At 39.3% G+C, this 13,590-nt stretch overlaps 1 protein-coding gene across 4 annotated transcripts in view; it reads left to right on the forward strand.

The window, feature by feature from the left end:
* Window positions 1-13,590, forward strand: part of KCNQ5 (potassium voltage-gated channel subfamily Q member 5) — an 866,735-nt gene that overhangs the window by 706,719 nt on the left and 146,426 nt on the right. For 2 of the 4 annotated variants that reach the window (XM_073675560.1, XM_073675562.1), the window contains exons 8-9: window positions 2,218-2,306; window positions 8,838-8,864. In XM_073675560.1, the coding sequence (XP_073531661.1) occupies window positions 2,218-2,306; window positions 8,838-8,864 (116 nt within the window). Of the gene's footprint in view, window positions 1-2,217; window positions 2,307-2,442; window positions 2,538-8,837; window positions 8,865-13,590 lie in introns of all 4 variants that reach the window. The other 2 variants (XM_073675559.1, XM_073675561.1) reach the window with 1 other exon arrangement.

The following is a 13,590-nucleotide window of genomic DNA, read 5'->3' on the forward strand; positions in this document are numbered from 1 at the left end:
ATTATACCATGAAAAAGCTAGAAGGGGCTGTCCTCATTCAGAAAAGTTTTTTTCCTATAAGCTATGTTAGCAGTACAAAAAAGCAGATTGTGCTTTACTTACCTTGCCTGGGTCCTGAGCCTCCGCTACTGTCCTGGTTTCTGTTGTTGTTTGCTGCGCTGGTGACACATTGACAGCACCGCTGCAGCCAATCAGTGAACTCAGGGGCACTGAGCGCTTCGTACCATCTGTATCGACAGGGCGGATCTGCATCGCTGTCAATGTGACATCAGTACTGCAGACAACAACAGACATCAGAAGCAACAGTGCAGACTCAGCAGTGGACCCGGGAAGGGTAAGTAGCGCACAGCTTGTTATTTTCCTACCCTATAAGACAAACTTTCTGAAAAGGGACAATTCTTTTAATTCACTTAAAATTAGACAACTCATTCAGCCGGCAGTAGGAATTTTATCAAATTAAAGGAAACATTCATTTAACCCATTTTCACCAAATTAGAAATAATTCTTATTAAAAGAATTTATAGCAGTGGTTACCAACCCATGGCATCTGAGAGTATTCTCTAATGCTCAGTAGGTATTTTGTACCATATTGTATTACAATACGAGCAAAGTGAATACAATTTTTACTATTTACTTATGTATCTTTTTGTTCAATACAAAACCAGTTAGGATGGCCAAACTTTATTAAAAAAATATAATTTCATTTACAGTCATACAGTATATGCAGATGTAACAGATAGATCATTCTGTGCATGAAGACAATCATTATTATTGGCAGCAGGATGGTGAGAATGATGGTTTATAAGCAGGCTTAAAAATCATCTTACCCAACATAGGAGTGTTTTGCTCTTAAGTGGAGTGATAGCCTGCCTGTTTACACAGGCTAATTGTCCAGAAATCAGCACTTACAATTTTAGTTGAATGTAATTTATTTATGTTACTCGCTTTTATAGCTCCATTAATTCCACAGCACTTTACAGATATCATCATCACTGTCCCCATTGGAGCTCACAATCTAAATTCCCTATCAGTATGTCTTTGGATTAGGAGGAAACTCACACAAACACGGGGAGAACATATAAACAGACATTGTACTTGTTGGGACTTTAACCTAGGACCCCAGTGCTGCAAGGCTAACCACTGAGCCACCATGCTGCCCAATAATAGGACTGAAGATACAATGACCCACCTTAGGCTGAGTTCACATATCTATGTTTCACAGGTCATACTTGACCGTGATGCATGGACAACCTGTGGGTCTCCAGACCCAAACTTCACAACCTCATATATGTCTAAGGGGCATGAGACCTGCTTCCAGTCTGTGTAATGCGATCGACATACTGACTGTGAATCACAGATGAGTGGAACCATCATTAGACTGACATAAATAAACTCATTATCAGTATCACCCTGTAATGAGAAATAATTATAAAGTACAATTCATGAAAAATGCTAAATAATTACGCCTACCCATAGATTGTCTCCACTTGTTGGACTGGTTCCAGCGCCACAAGTAGGTGTCATTAATATTTGTTATGACCTTTTTTGCATTGTTCATGAATTGGCCTCAATAGTTATTTCTCAGTGCAGGGTAATACTGATAATGGGTTTATTACGTTAAATACTAATTTTGGCTTTATGTGATTACATCACCCATAGACCCTCAAGCTGGACGGGCATCTGCAAATATGTTTTACAAGAGCCTATGGGCAATGTGGCCATAGCATACTGTCCTGTACCCACCTAGATGTGACATCACTGGAATCACCTAACCTTTATTGTTTTAAAAAGGCAGTGGGAGTTGTAAATCGAGCACACCCATTATTGCGGAGACTTAATTTTTCATTAATGGCTTTTTTCATGCACTTTAGAAAAACAAATTGTACTGGAACTTTTTCTCTTGTTATCAGTAACTACCTGGAACCACATTTTATAAAGCAGATAATGAACAAATTATCATGCACTATATTACTAAATAAATAGGACATGGCAAATAGTGCTGATAAAATGGATCTTAAAAATAAAAATCTATTTGAGAATAATGTTCATAGTGATTTTCTTCCCGTACCTAGGTATCATCTACCTATGTAAAACACAATTTAGATAACTGGCAGGCAGTTGCAGAGTGAAGTATTAATACTCCTTACCGGACTTGGTTCTTCCTTTATTTCATGTTTTGTTGGTTCCCTTGTGCTTCTTATTTTTTCCTCATACCAGGCTACGTGGCGGTTTTATTCTACTGATTCCAGTCGAACATACCTGACAGCCACCTGGCGATATTATGAAAGTATTCTTCCACCTCTCAGGCATGTATCAATGCTATGAATGATGAATAAAGCCATGACTTGTACTGGTTTACTAATCTGCTTTTCAATTTTGTTTTATCCCCTGCTCCCTTCTGCCTTGTTTTCCTTTTTTTTTTATTATATATCCTGCACGTAGTGTGTATGGCGTAGTTATGCGGCTGATGAGAAATCGGTTTCCATTGCTACCTGGAAGCCTCATTTGAAGGCCTTGCATACCTGCAGCCCTACAAAGTAGGTACAAATATGGCAGCTGGTGTTGTTCGTGATGTCTGTTTAACTTCTAGAACACTAGTATTTATGTTGGTTTGTCTCTTGACTTTTTTCTACATGACAGTCCTAAATTTTAATGTATACTAATAAACCAGACTAAAATCTCCAGGCTCCAAATTAAAATCCTATTTTCCTGGTTGTTGTATTACTTTCTCTGTTAAATGCTATTAGAAGGATTTTGTAAAAGGCAGATGACTTTTCCAATTTTAGAAAACCTCTGTCCTCAGGTGCAGTTTGTTTTAATAAAGAAAACATTCTTAACTCACCCTTCCTATGTCCAGCACTATTCTGCTGCTCCCAGTGTCTTATATTGCCTCCATCACTGACTTGATGTAGACAGCACTGCAGCTAATCAGTGAGCTCAGCGGCTTTGAGAAGCTCTTTCCATTTACTTGGGCAGAGCCGCTGAGGTCAATTATTAGCGTCAGGGCTGGCAAAGTGAAATCAGCGCTGCAGACAATAACAGACTTCAGCGCTGCAGACAATACCAGTCACCTTGAGAAGCAACAGAGACATCGCTGGACTTGAGGAGGGTGAATAAAGCATATGGCATTTTTAAAACAAATGGCACCTCGGGACAGGGATTTTCTGAAACTAGAAAACCGCTCTGGTTGTCTGGCCAATTGCCTAACCAATCTTCCATTCCAATACTTCCTGGGTCCCTGCCGTTCTCTGCTACTTAATCCCGCTCAACACAATCACTGGTGATCGGTGGGATTGGCTGACAGGTCATCTACTGGTTATTGAGAGGGTCCAGAATGCAGAGATTGGGGGAAGCAGGAGAAATAAGCAGCAAAAATAAATGAAATGGTGGGAAATTGGTAAGGCCAATATAATTGACCACTTTAATAACTTTAATAACTTCTGCCTGAGCGCATTATACAGAAAACCATTTAAATGGTACATGTATGACCACAAGTGTCTTCCTTCCATGATGACTGATAATGAGCCATGCATTAGAGAGACTGGAACCACAGCAATCAGCTGATTATCAGAATGGCTTTCATTGAATGAGTGACTGTCATCTTCATGAGATAGCCCCTTTATTTGAACTTGTCAAGTTGAACATACTGCCTGATGTTCAGGCAACATCCCATCCTATAGAGCAGGAGGAGCTGAGCATGTCGATATATTGTAGGAAAAGATGGAAGCCCCGATTCATCATTTGCATATTTTATTAAGTCACCTTCCTTTTTTGTCTTGTGGCATTAGTTTCCTTTTTGGGAGCCAAATTCATCAGAATGGTCCATCACATTCATGAATTTGGCACAAAGTCGAAAATGGGCTTTCCTCCTTCTTGAACTGTGTGTAGACCTTTAGTGCCAAAAGTCACACGTTGGTGCCAAAAGTTGCAAAAATGCACCAAAATTTGGTATATTAAAAAATACACCAGGGGTGGAAAGGAGTAAAGTTGCACCAAATTTTATGACTTTGCTAGACTCTGCGCAGAAAGCAGAATAAAAAACAGGTGAGCACTTGTAAAAATAAACTTAAAAAAATGTGCAAAGAGAATCATGAATTGGGTGCAAACAAAAAAAGTACAAAAAATAGACAAACAGGTGCGAAGACAATGATGAATTTGGGCCTAAGTATCTTGTAGCTGGTACTTACGGTAACTCCATATGAGTGTGTATACCTACAGACAGCTTTAGGACCATCCACTGTACTCATTTATATCAAAAATAGAAAATTACAAAGCAGCATAATTCCAAAAAATATGCTACAATGAAAATATTTTATACTGAAGTTCACAGGTAACATTTTGGCTTAGAACGGGCTACACTGAGGAGCTGAAACCATAAGTGTGAACACATGTTTTTGAAGTTCTGCATTTTCTTTGTGAAATACTGGGACTAGCAGAAGTATCTGAATGCGGGCCAGCTCTACATTATCAAGTTACTGTGCTGTTCCCCCTTTTCACAATTTTAAATCACAATATTAAATATTACGCTCCTCCTACTTGTATCATGGCACCTGCAGACAGTATGTTCAAAATCAACAAAATGTACAACACACCTCAGACTATATTTCTCTAAAGTGTTGAGCAACCTTGTAAAGGGGATCTCTAGCTTGACTAAAAAACTGACAGCAACAATCCATGCGGATGAAAGAAGATATACTCACCTCGGGAATCTGCTGCCCGCTACAGCATGGCCAATATGACGGTTTCTGCCGGACCGCTTGTCACTTGACCACTGTGACCACTGATTGACTGTAGGATCAAAAGACAGGTTGTTGGCAAGTCATCACTTCTAGTGTGGCAGATACCATCAGAATGGACGCAGATTCGGGTGAAGGGTGAGTATATCTTCTTCTCTCCTGTTATCCCCATGACTTGTCATTGTCAGTATTTGAATCACACCGGGAAACTCCTTAAAGTACTTTTTTTTAGCCTTGAACTCAATTTCAATTTTGTCTTTCATCTTTCATGACGCCCTCTATTCTATTCATGCAAAAACCTCAAATTAGAATTTAGTTGATTTCATCTTACCATAGCAGTAATGTCACATAAAGCCAGGCCACTACCTGTTTCTGAAGAGAGCTAGCAGAATTTCAAAAAACAAATGTGTATGATTAACCCCTTAAGGACCGAGCAATTTTTTAATTTTTCGCTTTTCATTTTTCCCTCCCCTTCTTCCAAGAGCTGTAACTTTAATATTTTCCAACTGACCAAGCCATATGAAGGCTTGCTTTCTTGTGGGACTAGTAGTACTTTCGAATGACACTATTCATTCTATCATATTGTTGACTGGAGAATGGGAAAAAAAATTCCAAGTGAAGTGAAATTAAGAAAAAAACACAATTCCGCAATAGTTTTTGGGGGTTTTTCTTTTTTTTTCTGGTGTTCATTCTGCAGTAAAAATTACCTGAAAATATGATTGTCCACATCAGTACGATTATGCCAATACCAAACATGCATTTTTTTTTTATTTAAAAAAATTTTGCTGAAGTCACCGCTCAAAATTTTTATTTTTTGGTTGATCCAACTTTGTTAGTGCTTCTATTTTGTGTGGTGACGTGATGTTTTTATTGATTCTATTTTGGTGTAGATATAACACTTTAATCCCATCCTATTGCATCTTTTGTGAAGTTGCGGCAACCAAAAACCAGCAGTTTTGGTATGTCAATTCTTTTTCTATTTACAGTTGTTATAGATTGGGTTTATTAATTTTATATTTAGATATATCAGACTTTTCTAGACAAGTTAATACCAAATATGTTTTTTTTTTATCTTTTGCATTTCATTATTTTTCTTTTGTTAACTGAGGAAAATGGGGGAATTTGAATTTGTATATCTTTTGTATTTTTTCACATTTTTAAAAACTTTTATTTCTTTACGTTTTACGTTATTTGTTAGTCCCCTTACAGGACTTGGACCTTTTAGAGGCTTGTTAGAGATATAGCCCTGACTGGAGCGGGCTCTTCATTATATGCGATCTTTAAGAGAAAACTGTCCAATGCATTTGTCCCTTCTGCGTTCTACGTTTCATCACTCCGAATATCAGTTTTCTAAACTAGTACACACTGACCTTTATTCAATAACAGGAAAGACAGCAACCTATTTTTGTCACAGCCTTTTCTGCCAGACACAGATCCAAGTCTTCTATGGTTGCAAATCATACAGATTTAATGAACTATTTGGCAGATTTGCATAGATGCTACACATTCCACAAGGCTCTTTAAAAAAAAATTGGTGACCTATCTAAAGGCAAAGCACAGCCATAAAGAATTATCCTCTAAGATTGGATGTACTTTTGATGTAATGGATTAGGGTAACAGAGTCCCATGAAAAATCAAAATAGAACTCTAACCTGAGCTGATGCATCTTTCTTCATGACCCACATGTTAATTGTAAACGTGGAGACCACCAAAGTTTTTTTAAGCTGTTCTCCACCCCAGACTGCCAGAGTAATTAATCAACCTTGAACCACTAGCTATATACCAATTTCTTCACCATATGCGTGGTTTTTTTTTTCAGCGTTCTAGACCCATTTTTGTACTAGTTTTACAATCCTTTTTGTATCAGATTTTACCTGAGAATTGAGAATTTTTTAAATGAATGATTAGCTCTAGAGGAGAAAGAAGCAGATTTCTCTGATAAGATATATTACAAAAATTCTTATTAAAAGTGTTTTTTTCTCTAAAATGCCACGTGTTTCAGAGACAAACATACATGACTGGGATACTACAGCCAGTGGCTGATGCATGCTGCCCACGGTTTGGGCTGCAAGTATCAGCTGACAGGTTCCCTTTAAAGGTAAATGCACTTTTGGTGACTTTTCAGAATAAGCTGTCGTGTGTGTATATAAGGAAACATAATAATTCTGGCCGTTATATGACTTGTACCCTGCTTTTTTTAGCAGCTATTCCCTCTGCACTAGAAACATTAGCAATTTCTGTGTCTCTGCTTTTGTTTCCCTCCAACTTCTTCCCCCCTTCCTCTCTATAGGGTGTTACAGGCTGGGGGATATAGTTTGACCACTTATTGCAGACAGACTTGTAGATGGATTTGAGCAGTTTATTTTTTAAGCGAATGATCAGTGCAGGAGAAAAAAGTGACGAAAAAGAAAGAAAGAGAAAGAAAGTCATTTTTCTTTACTAATATTTATTACAAACTTTCTTATCTTCACTTTCACTACTGATTTATGAAAAAAGGTGTTATTATTATTTTAAGATGACCTTTCACCTCCCCTAATATGACTTTTTATAAAAAAAAAAATGTAGTATTGTTAATATAATTCCCCCTATAAATGAATAAATTGACAGCTGGGTGTTATCAGTTGGAGTTTTGTCTCTGTACACTCTGACACAGTCCTATCAGTACTAACACTTTGAGCCTGTGTAGGGACACACCCACTTGACAAGGGAGGGTGGTAACATCCAGTTGGCAATTTATTCATAATGCAATGGCAAAATGCAGAGTTGTGAAAAAAAATGCTGGGGAATCTTATTTTCATGGGAAATTCTGGTATTTTTTAAAGCAGACATGACGGGATTGGTGACAGGTTTTCTGGAATGGGATGTCAACATTTATGTTAATGCTGCACAGGCACGGTCTGTTTAAAAATAATAAAATGTATTTATCGACTGTAACTCCAGCGCTGCCTCTCAAGTGCTACCCTGATCTACATTGACATTGTTATAGTGGTGAAGTCCCATTTACTGCATGTGACCACTGCAGCCAATCACTTGGCTCAGCAGCAATGCTAAGGTCGATGGCGTAGCCCGCTGAGCCCACTGATTAACTGCAGTATGGGAGCAGTGAAGAGGCAGCGCCGGAGTGGCAGCAGGTAAGCAATGCTGGTTTTCCTTTTTTTAAATAAATTTTCCTTTTTTAGGCTCCCTTCACATGTCCATATAATACCGGTAACGGAAAAAAACGGTAATAGTGTCATCAATGTTTTGGATCAGTGAGCCATCGGGGTGCCATCTGTTTTTTCTGGTAAAAAAACCTTCTCCTATACTTTGCAATGCTAAACATATACAGCACACAGACGGCACCCAGTTGCCATCCCTGTACTGTACACGTTTTAAATGGACCCATAGACTTGTATTGGCCCTTGTCATCCGTGCTGCCGGTAAAAAAATGGATTATAGATTATAATGGGTACGTGTGGCACCAGTGGAAAAAACTAATACAGCACGGACATGTGAAGGAGGCCTTAGACTGATCAAGCCTGTGCATTGTTAAACTTTAAACCTCTTTGAGAATTTAGGGACATTAATTTGGAGCCTAGGGATTTTAGGTCTTTGGAAAGTATTTGTCAAGTACCGTGAAGAACAATGCTTGGACAAACACAATTATATGTTCATATTATGTGCTTATATAAGACAATATTTTCAATACAAGTAAAAATATAAACCACATACATTTATTTTCCAAATTGTTCCGTGAGAGACAACTATTAATTGACTTTAATCTACTTCATCACTGCAGATACTATTATTCTTAATAAAAGTCTACAGCTTTCTGTAAAGTATGTGTCAGCCATGCATTTGCCTCATTGAGTGCTTTGCCAGTCTGCTGTGATATGCACTGAGCATGCTGCATGGGAAAGGACTGTGGAAAAATATATGTGATGTGTTTGCTTCAGAGCCTTGTTGCGCTGTTTAAGCTAAAGCAAATTGTATGTTGTGTGTCCCATAATCAATAACAATTGCATTTCCTATTATCCTATGCACTGTTTATAGCACATAATATAAATACAGTTTGCTTAATTACATTATTTTTCATTCTTTTTCATTAACTAATACCTGAAGGAAAGAACAAGGAGAGACATCTGGAAGGTTTGTATAAATATGATTTATTCTTCATTGAGCATAAATTACATTTTAATGGATACGCATAGTAAGCATACAAATGAAGGTCCTGTTTACCAAATGTCAATGATGTTACTCAATTGTTAGTTCATTTTTTATACAGAAATTCCAAATCATAGTAGAATCAACCAAAAGCAAAAAAAATTGCATGTGACCTGCCGATATCACAAAATGTCTAATATGGTGACATGAGTCTTTTTTTTTATCTGTAAAGATTAGTCCAAGTTGTAGTATGGCCACAATTTTTATGTGCATTGTGTGTGTCTTTTAAAGTGTACATGTCATATGATCTGAGTTTTCGGAATAAGCTCTCATGTGTGAAACATGAGTAGTAGCAGTATCGCTATCCATTATATGACTTCTATATGGCGTTTTCCTTCGTTTTGTCCTCTTTAAATTCTATATCTCTAATTATGTGTTTTCCTGGGTAGAGACTAGCTGCTGTGATCCAGCTCCTCTTTCTCTCTGTAGTAAGGCTTCAAAAGTTGCATCACCTTGAAGGACATTATACAGCTATACTGAGCAGTGTAGCTGTGAATACGCAACTGGGGTGAGAAACACTTACTATAGCCCTCAACAGAGTTTCTGTGCATCTTTCTGCCTCCCCAGCACACCTTCCCATTGATTTCTGAGGTCAGCATGTAACTTAATTTTTAATAGGCTAATAATTTGATTCTCAAAACAGATCTTTGCAATTTTTGAGAGTGAATGATCAGTTAAGAGGGGAGGGGAAGAATTTATGGCCCATAGGTCAAAAAGAGTCAGTTTTCTCTAAAAAGATATTTTAAGATATATTAGAAAGTTTCTCCTACAGTGGGGGGAAATAAGTATTTGATACACTTCCGAGTTTTGCAAGTTTTCCCACCTACAAAGAATGGAGAGGTCTGTCATTTTTATAGTAGATACACGTCAACTGTCAGAGACAGAATCTTAAGAAAATACAGAAAACCACATTGTATGATTTTTACATAATTAATTAGCATTTTATTGCATGAAATAAGTATTTGATACAATAGAAAAACAAAACTTAATATTTGCTACAGAAACTTTTGTTTGCAATTAAAGGAGGTCAGACGTTTCCTATAGTTCTTCACCAAGTTTGCACACACTGCAACAGGGATTTTGGCCTACTCCTCCATACAGATCTTATCCCGATCTTTCAGGTTTCGGGGCTGTCTCTGGGCAACATTGATTTTCAGCTCTCTCCAAAGATTTGCTATTGGGTTCAGGTCTGGAGACTGGCTAGGCCACTCCAGGACCTTGAAATGCTTCTTACAGAGCGACTCCTTAGTTGCCCTGGCTGTGTGTTTCAGGTCATTGTCATGCTGGAAGACCCAGCCACAACCCATCTTCAATGCTCTTACTGAGGGAAGGAGGTTGTTGGCCAAAATCTCACGATATATGACACAATCACTTCAATAAGGTGCAATCATCCTGTTCCCTTTGCAGAAAAGCACTCCCAAAGTATGATGTTTCCCCCACCATGCTTCACGGTTGGGTCGATGTTCTCTGAATCATCCAGATGGTCATTGGCAAACTTCAAACAGGCTTGGACATGTGCTGGCGTGAGCAGGGGGACCTTGCATGCCCTGCAGGATTTTAGTGTGCTACTAACGGCAATGTTTGAGACTGTGGTCCCAGCTTTCTTCCGGTCATTGACCAGGTCCTCCCATGTAGTTATGGGCTGATTGCTGACCTTTCTCAGAGTCATCCTTACCCTACGAGGTGAGATCTTGCATGGAGCCCCAGACCGAGGAAGATTGACATCTTGTGTTTCTTCCATTTTCTAATAATTGCGCCAACAGTTGTTGCATTTTCAACAAGCTGCTTGCCTATTGTCCCGTAGCCTAAACCAGCCTTGTGCAGGTCTACAATTTTGTCCTTGGTGTCCTTAGACAGCTCTTTTGTCCTGGTCATGCTGGAGAGGTTGGAGCGTGATTGATTGAGTGTGTGGACAGGTGTCTTTTATACAGGTAACAAGTTCAATCAGGTGCAATAAATATAGGTAATGAGTGCAGAGTAGGAGTGATTCTTAAAGAAAAACTAACAGATCTGTGAGAGCCAGAATTCTTGCTGGTTGGTAGGTGACCAAATATTTATTTCATGCAATAAAATGCAATTTAATTATTTAAAAATCATACAATGTGATTTTCTGGCTTTTATTTTTAGATTTTGTCTCTCACAGTTGAAGTGTACCTACGATAAAAATTACAGACCTCTCCATTCTTTGTAGGTGGGAAAACTTGCAAAATCGTCAGTGTATCAAATACTTATTTTCCCTACTGTATTAGTTTGTTCTCTTGATTTAAGCAGTTTGGTAAAATGACTTGCCCATTTAAATTACCTTGCAGCCCCAGCTTGTTATCCTCAAAAACTCATTAATAACAGAAACAACCGTCAATGTAGGGTTTACCCTTTTCAAAAAATATAACGCAAAAAGGCTTACAAGTTAGATCTCATCTAAGCTGCCAAAAGTTTACTGTCTTACAGACTATATTTCTACACACTTTAGCTCTTAGATACAGTATGTGGCCAGTCATTTGCAGCATTTCATAGTAAGTAATGGGTTAAAGTGTAGTTAGTAACTATTGATATTTTTCCATTCACATTCTGCTGATAAATGTTGGACTACAAGAAATTCAATTCCCTATAAATGCATAACAGATTATAGGTTACTGTTTACTGTGACCTATGATCTGTGACTAGACTTTGTGAAACAAACTGAGAGATCTGTTTTAATGGCATTAAGTCTAATAATAAGTTTATAGTATGGAAGACAAAAGTTCCCTGATCTATTAGTGTGTGCCAATCAAATGGGTAACTATCAATACTACATCATAATACAAGTAAATTTGCTACAGTTGTACTTTACAAAATTTTGAAGCCTCCTCGCTTCCTTGTTGTTGAGGTGCAGGTGCTCCTCCTGGAGTGATAGTACTGTTTGAGCAGCATTGTCTTTCTGAACACCTATATTTGCTAATGTGGCACATACAGGTCTGACAGTGTACTTGTTCTAAACTCTAGGCTGTGTGGTAGAGTCGCTCGCTCTGCTGCACTAGGAGGTAGATACAGGACACTGTCTCTTTACATGACTTAGTGGTTTATTTGTAGGCAGCAGCATAAACCACGGTCAAGTGCATAACATAAACGTAGCCTTTTACAGGATAACAGGAAACAAAAAGGAAAAAGGTACAGAAGAGTCCTTACTTCGGCCCGGGTCCAGTCATTCAGGGTTAGCAAGAGCACATGGTCCAGTCTTAGCACAAACACAAGCTTCCCTCTTTCAGGAGCTAGCTTCCACACACTGAACACCACCTGAGTGAAAAGGCAGGTCTATTTAAAGCCCAGACCCCACCCTGGGGTGGAGATATGGTGGATGGCCTCCCGCCTGCTCTACAGCCATTCACCTATAAAACATGCCCTTTTTAAATGGCTTTTTAACCCTCTCTGCACCTACTATGCAGGAGAAACATCCATGTTTCACATCACTGAAGCTAACAGCCTCAGTGAAACATATCTCCCCTCCAGTATTCTGCCAGTGACTTTGTCACATATCCCCCCTCTGCCCAAAGCCAGGGATTTTGGCACCTTCACTTACTAAACATGGAAGTCTGGACAGGGCATCTGTGTTGCCATGTAGTTTTCCAGGCCTGTGCTCCACCAAAAAACTAAAGTTCTGAAATGCCAGGAACCACCTAGTCACCTGAGCATTCTTCCTTTCTCTCATCCATCTTAGGGGAGCATAATCTGACACTACCCTGAACGTCCGACCTAATAAGTAGTATTTCAGGGTGTCAAATGCCCACTTGATGGCTAGGAACTCTTTTTTCATAATAGCATAGTTCTTTTCGCATGTCGAGAGTTTTCTGCTTAGATAAAGAATTGGGTGTTCCTCCCCATTTACTTCTTGCGATAAGACGGCTCCTATGCCAACCTTTGAGGCGTCCGTCTGGACCACAAACTCTTTATTGAAGTCAGGCGCTATCAAGACCGGCTGCCTACACAGGACGAGTTTCAATTTCTGGAATGCCCCTTCTGCCTCAGAAGACCACTTGGCCATCGCCGTCTTCGTACCTTTAAGTAGGTCGGTCAGAGGTGCCTCTATCATAGCGAAATGTATAAATCGCCAATAGTACCCCACGATTGCCAGAAATGCCCGAACCTGTTTCTTGTAGGACGGTTGCAGGCAATTCTGGATTGCTTTCACCTTGTTCACTTGTGGCTTTATTTCGCCCCTTCCAACGACGTAGCCCAAGTATTTTGCCTCTTCTTTTCCTATGGCACATTTTTTTGGGTGTATGGTAAACCCGACCTTTCTCAGTGCCCCCAGTACTGCCTGAACCTTCTGCAGGTGACTTCCCCAATCTACGATGAAGATCACGATGTCGTCCAGGTAAGCAGCGGCGTACTTCTTGTGCGAAGCCAGGATCCAGTCCATGGTCCTCTGGAAGGTAGCTGGGGCTCCCTGCAGACTGAACGGCATCCTGGTGTACTGGAAACACCCGTCGGGTGTAGAGAAGGCAGTCTTCTCCTTGGCCCCTGGGGACAAGAGAATTTACCAGTACCCTTTTGTTAGGTCTAGGGTAGTGATGTACCTGGCAGGCCCCAGCCTTTCAATAAGTTCATCGACTCGGGGCATCGGATAGGCATCAAGCTTAGACACTTCGTTTAGTTTCCTATAATTGTTACAGAA

The sequence above is a fragment of the Phyllobates terribilis genome, unplaced genomic scaffold, assembly GCF_046119375.1.
Source record: "Phyllobates terribilis strain yellow unplaced genomic scaffold, ASM4611937v1 Scaffold_3__8_contigs__length_932513732, whole genome shotgun sequence".
Classification (NCBI taxonomy): domain Eukaryota; kingdom Metazoa; phylum Chordata; class Amphibia; order Anura; family Dendrobatidae; genus Phyllobates; species Phyllobates terribilis.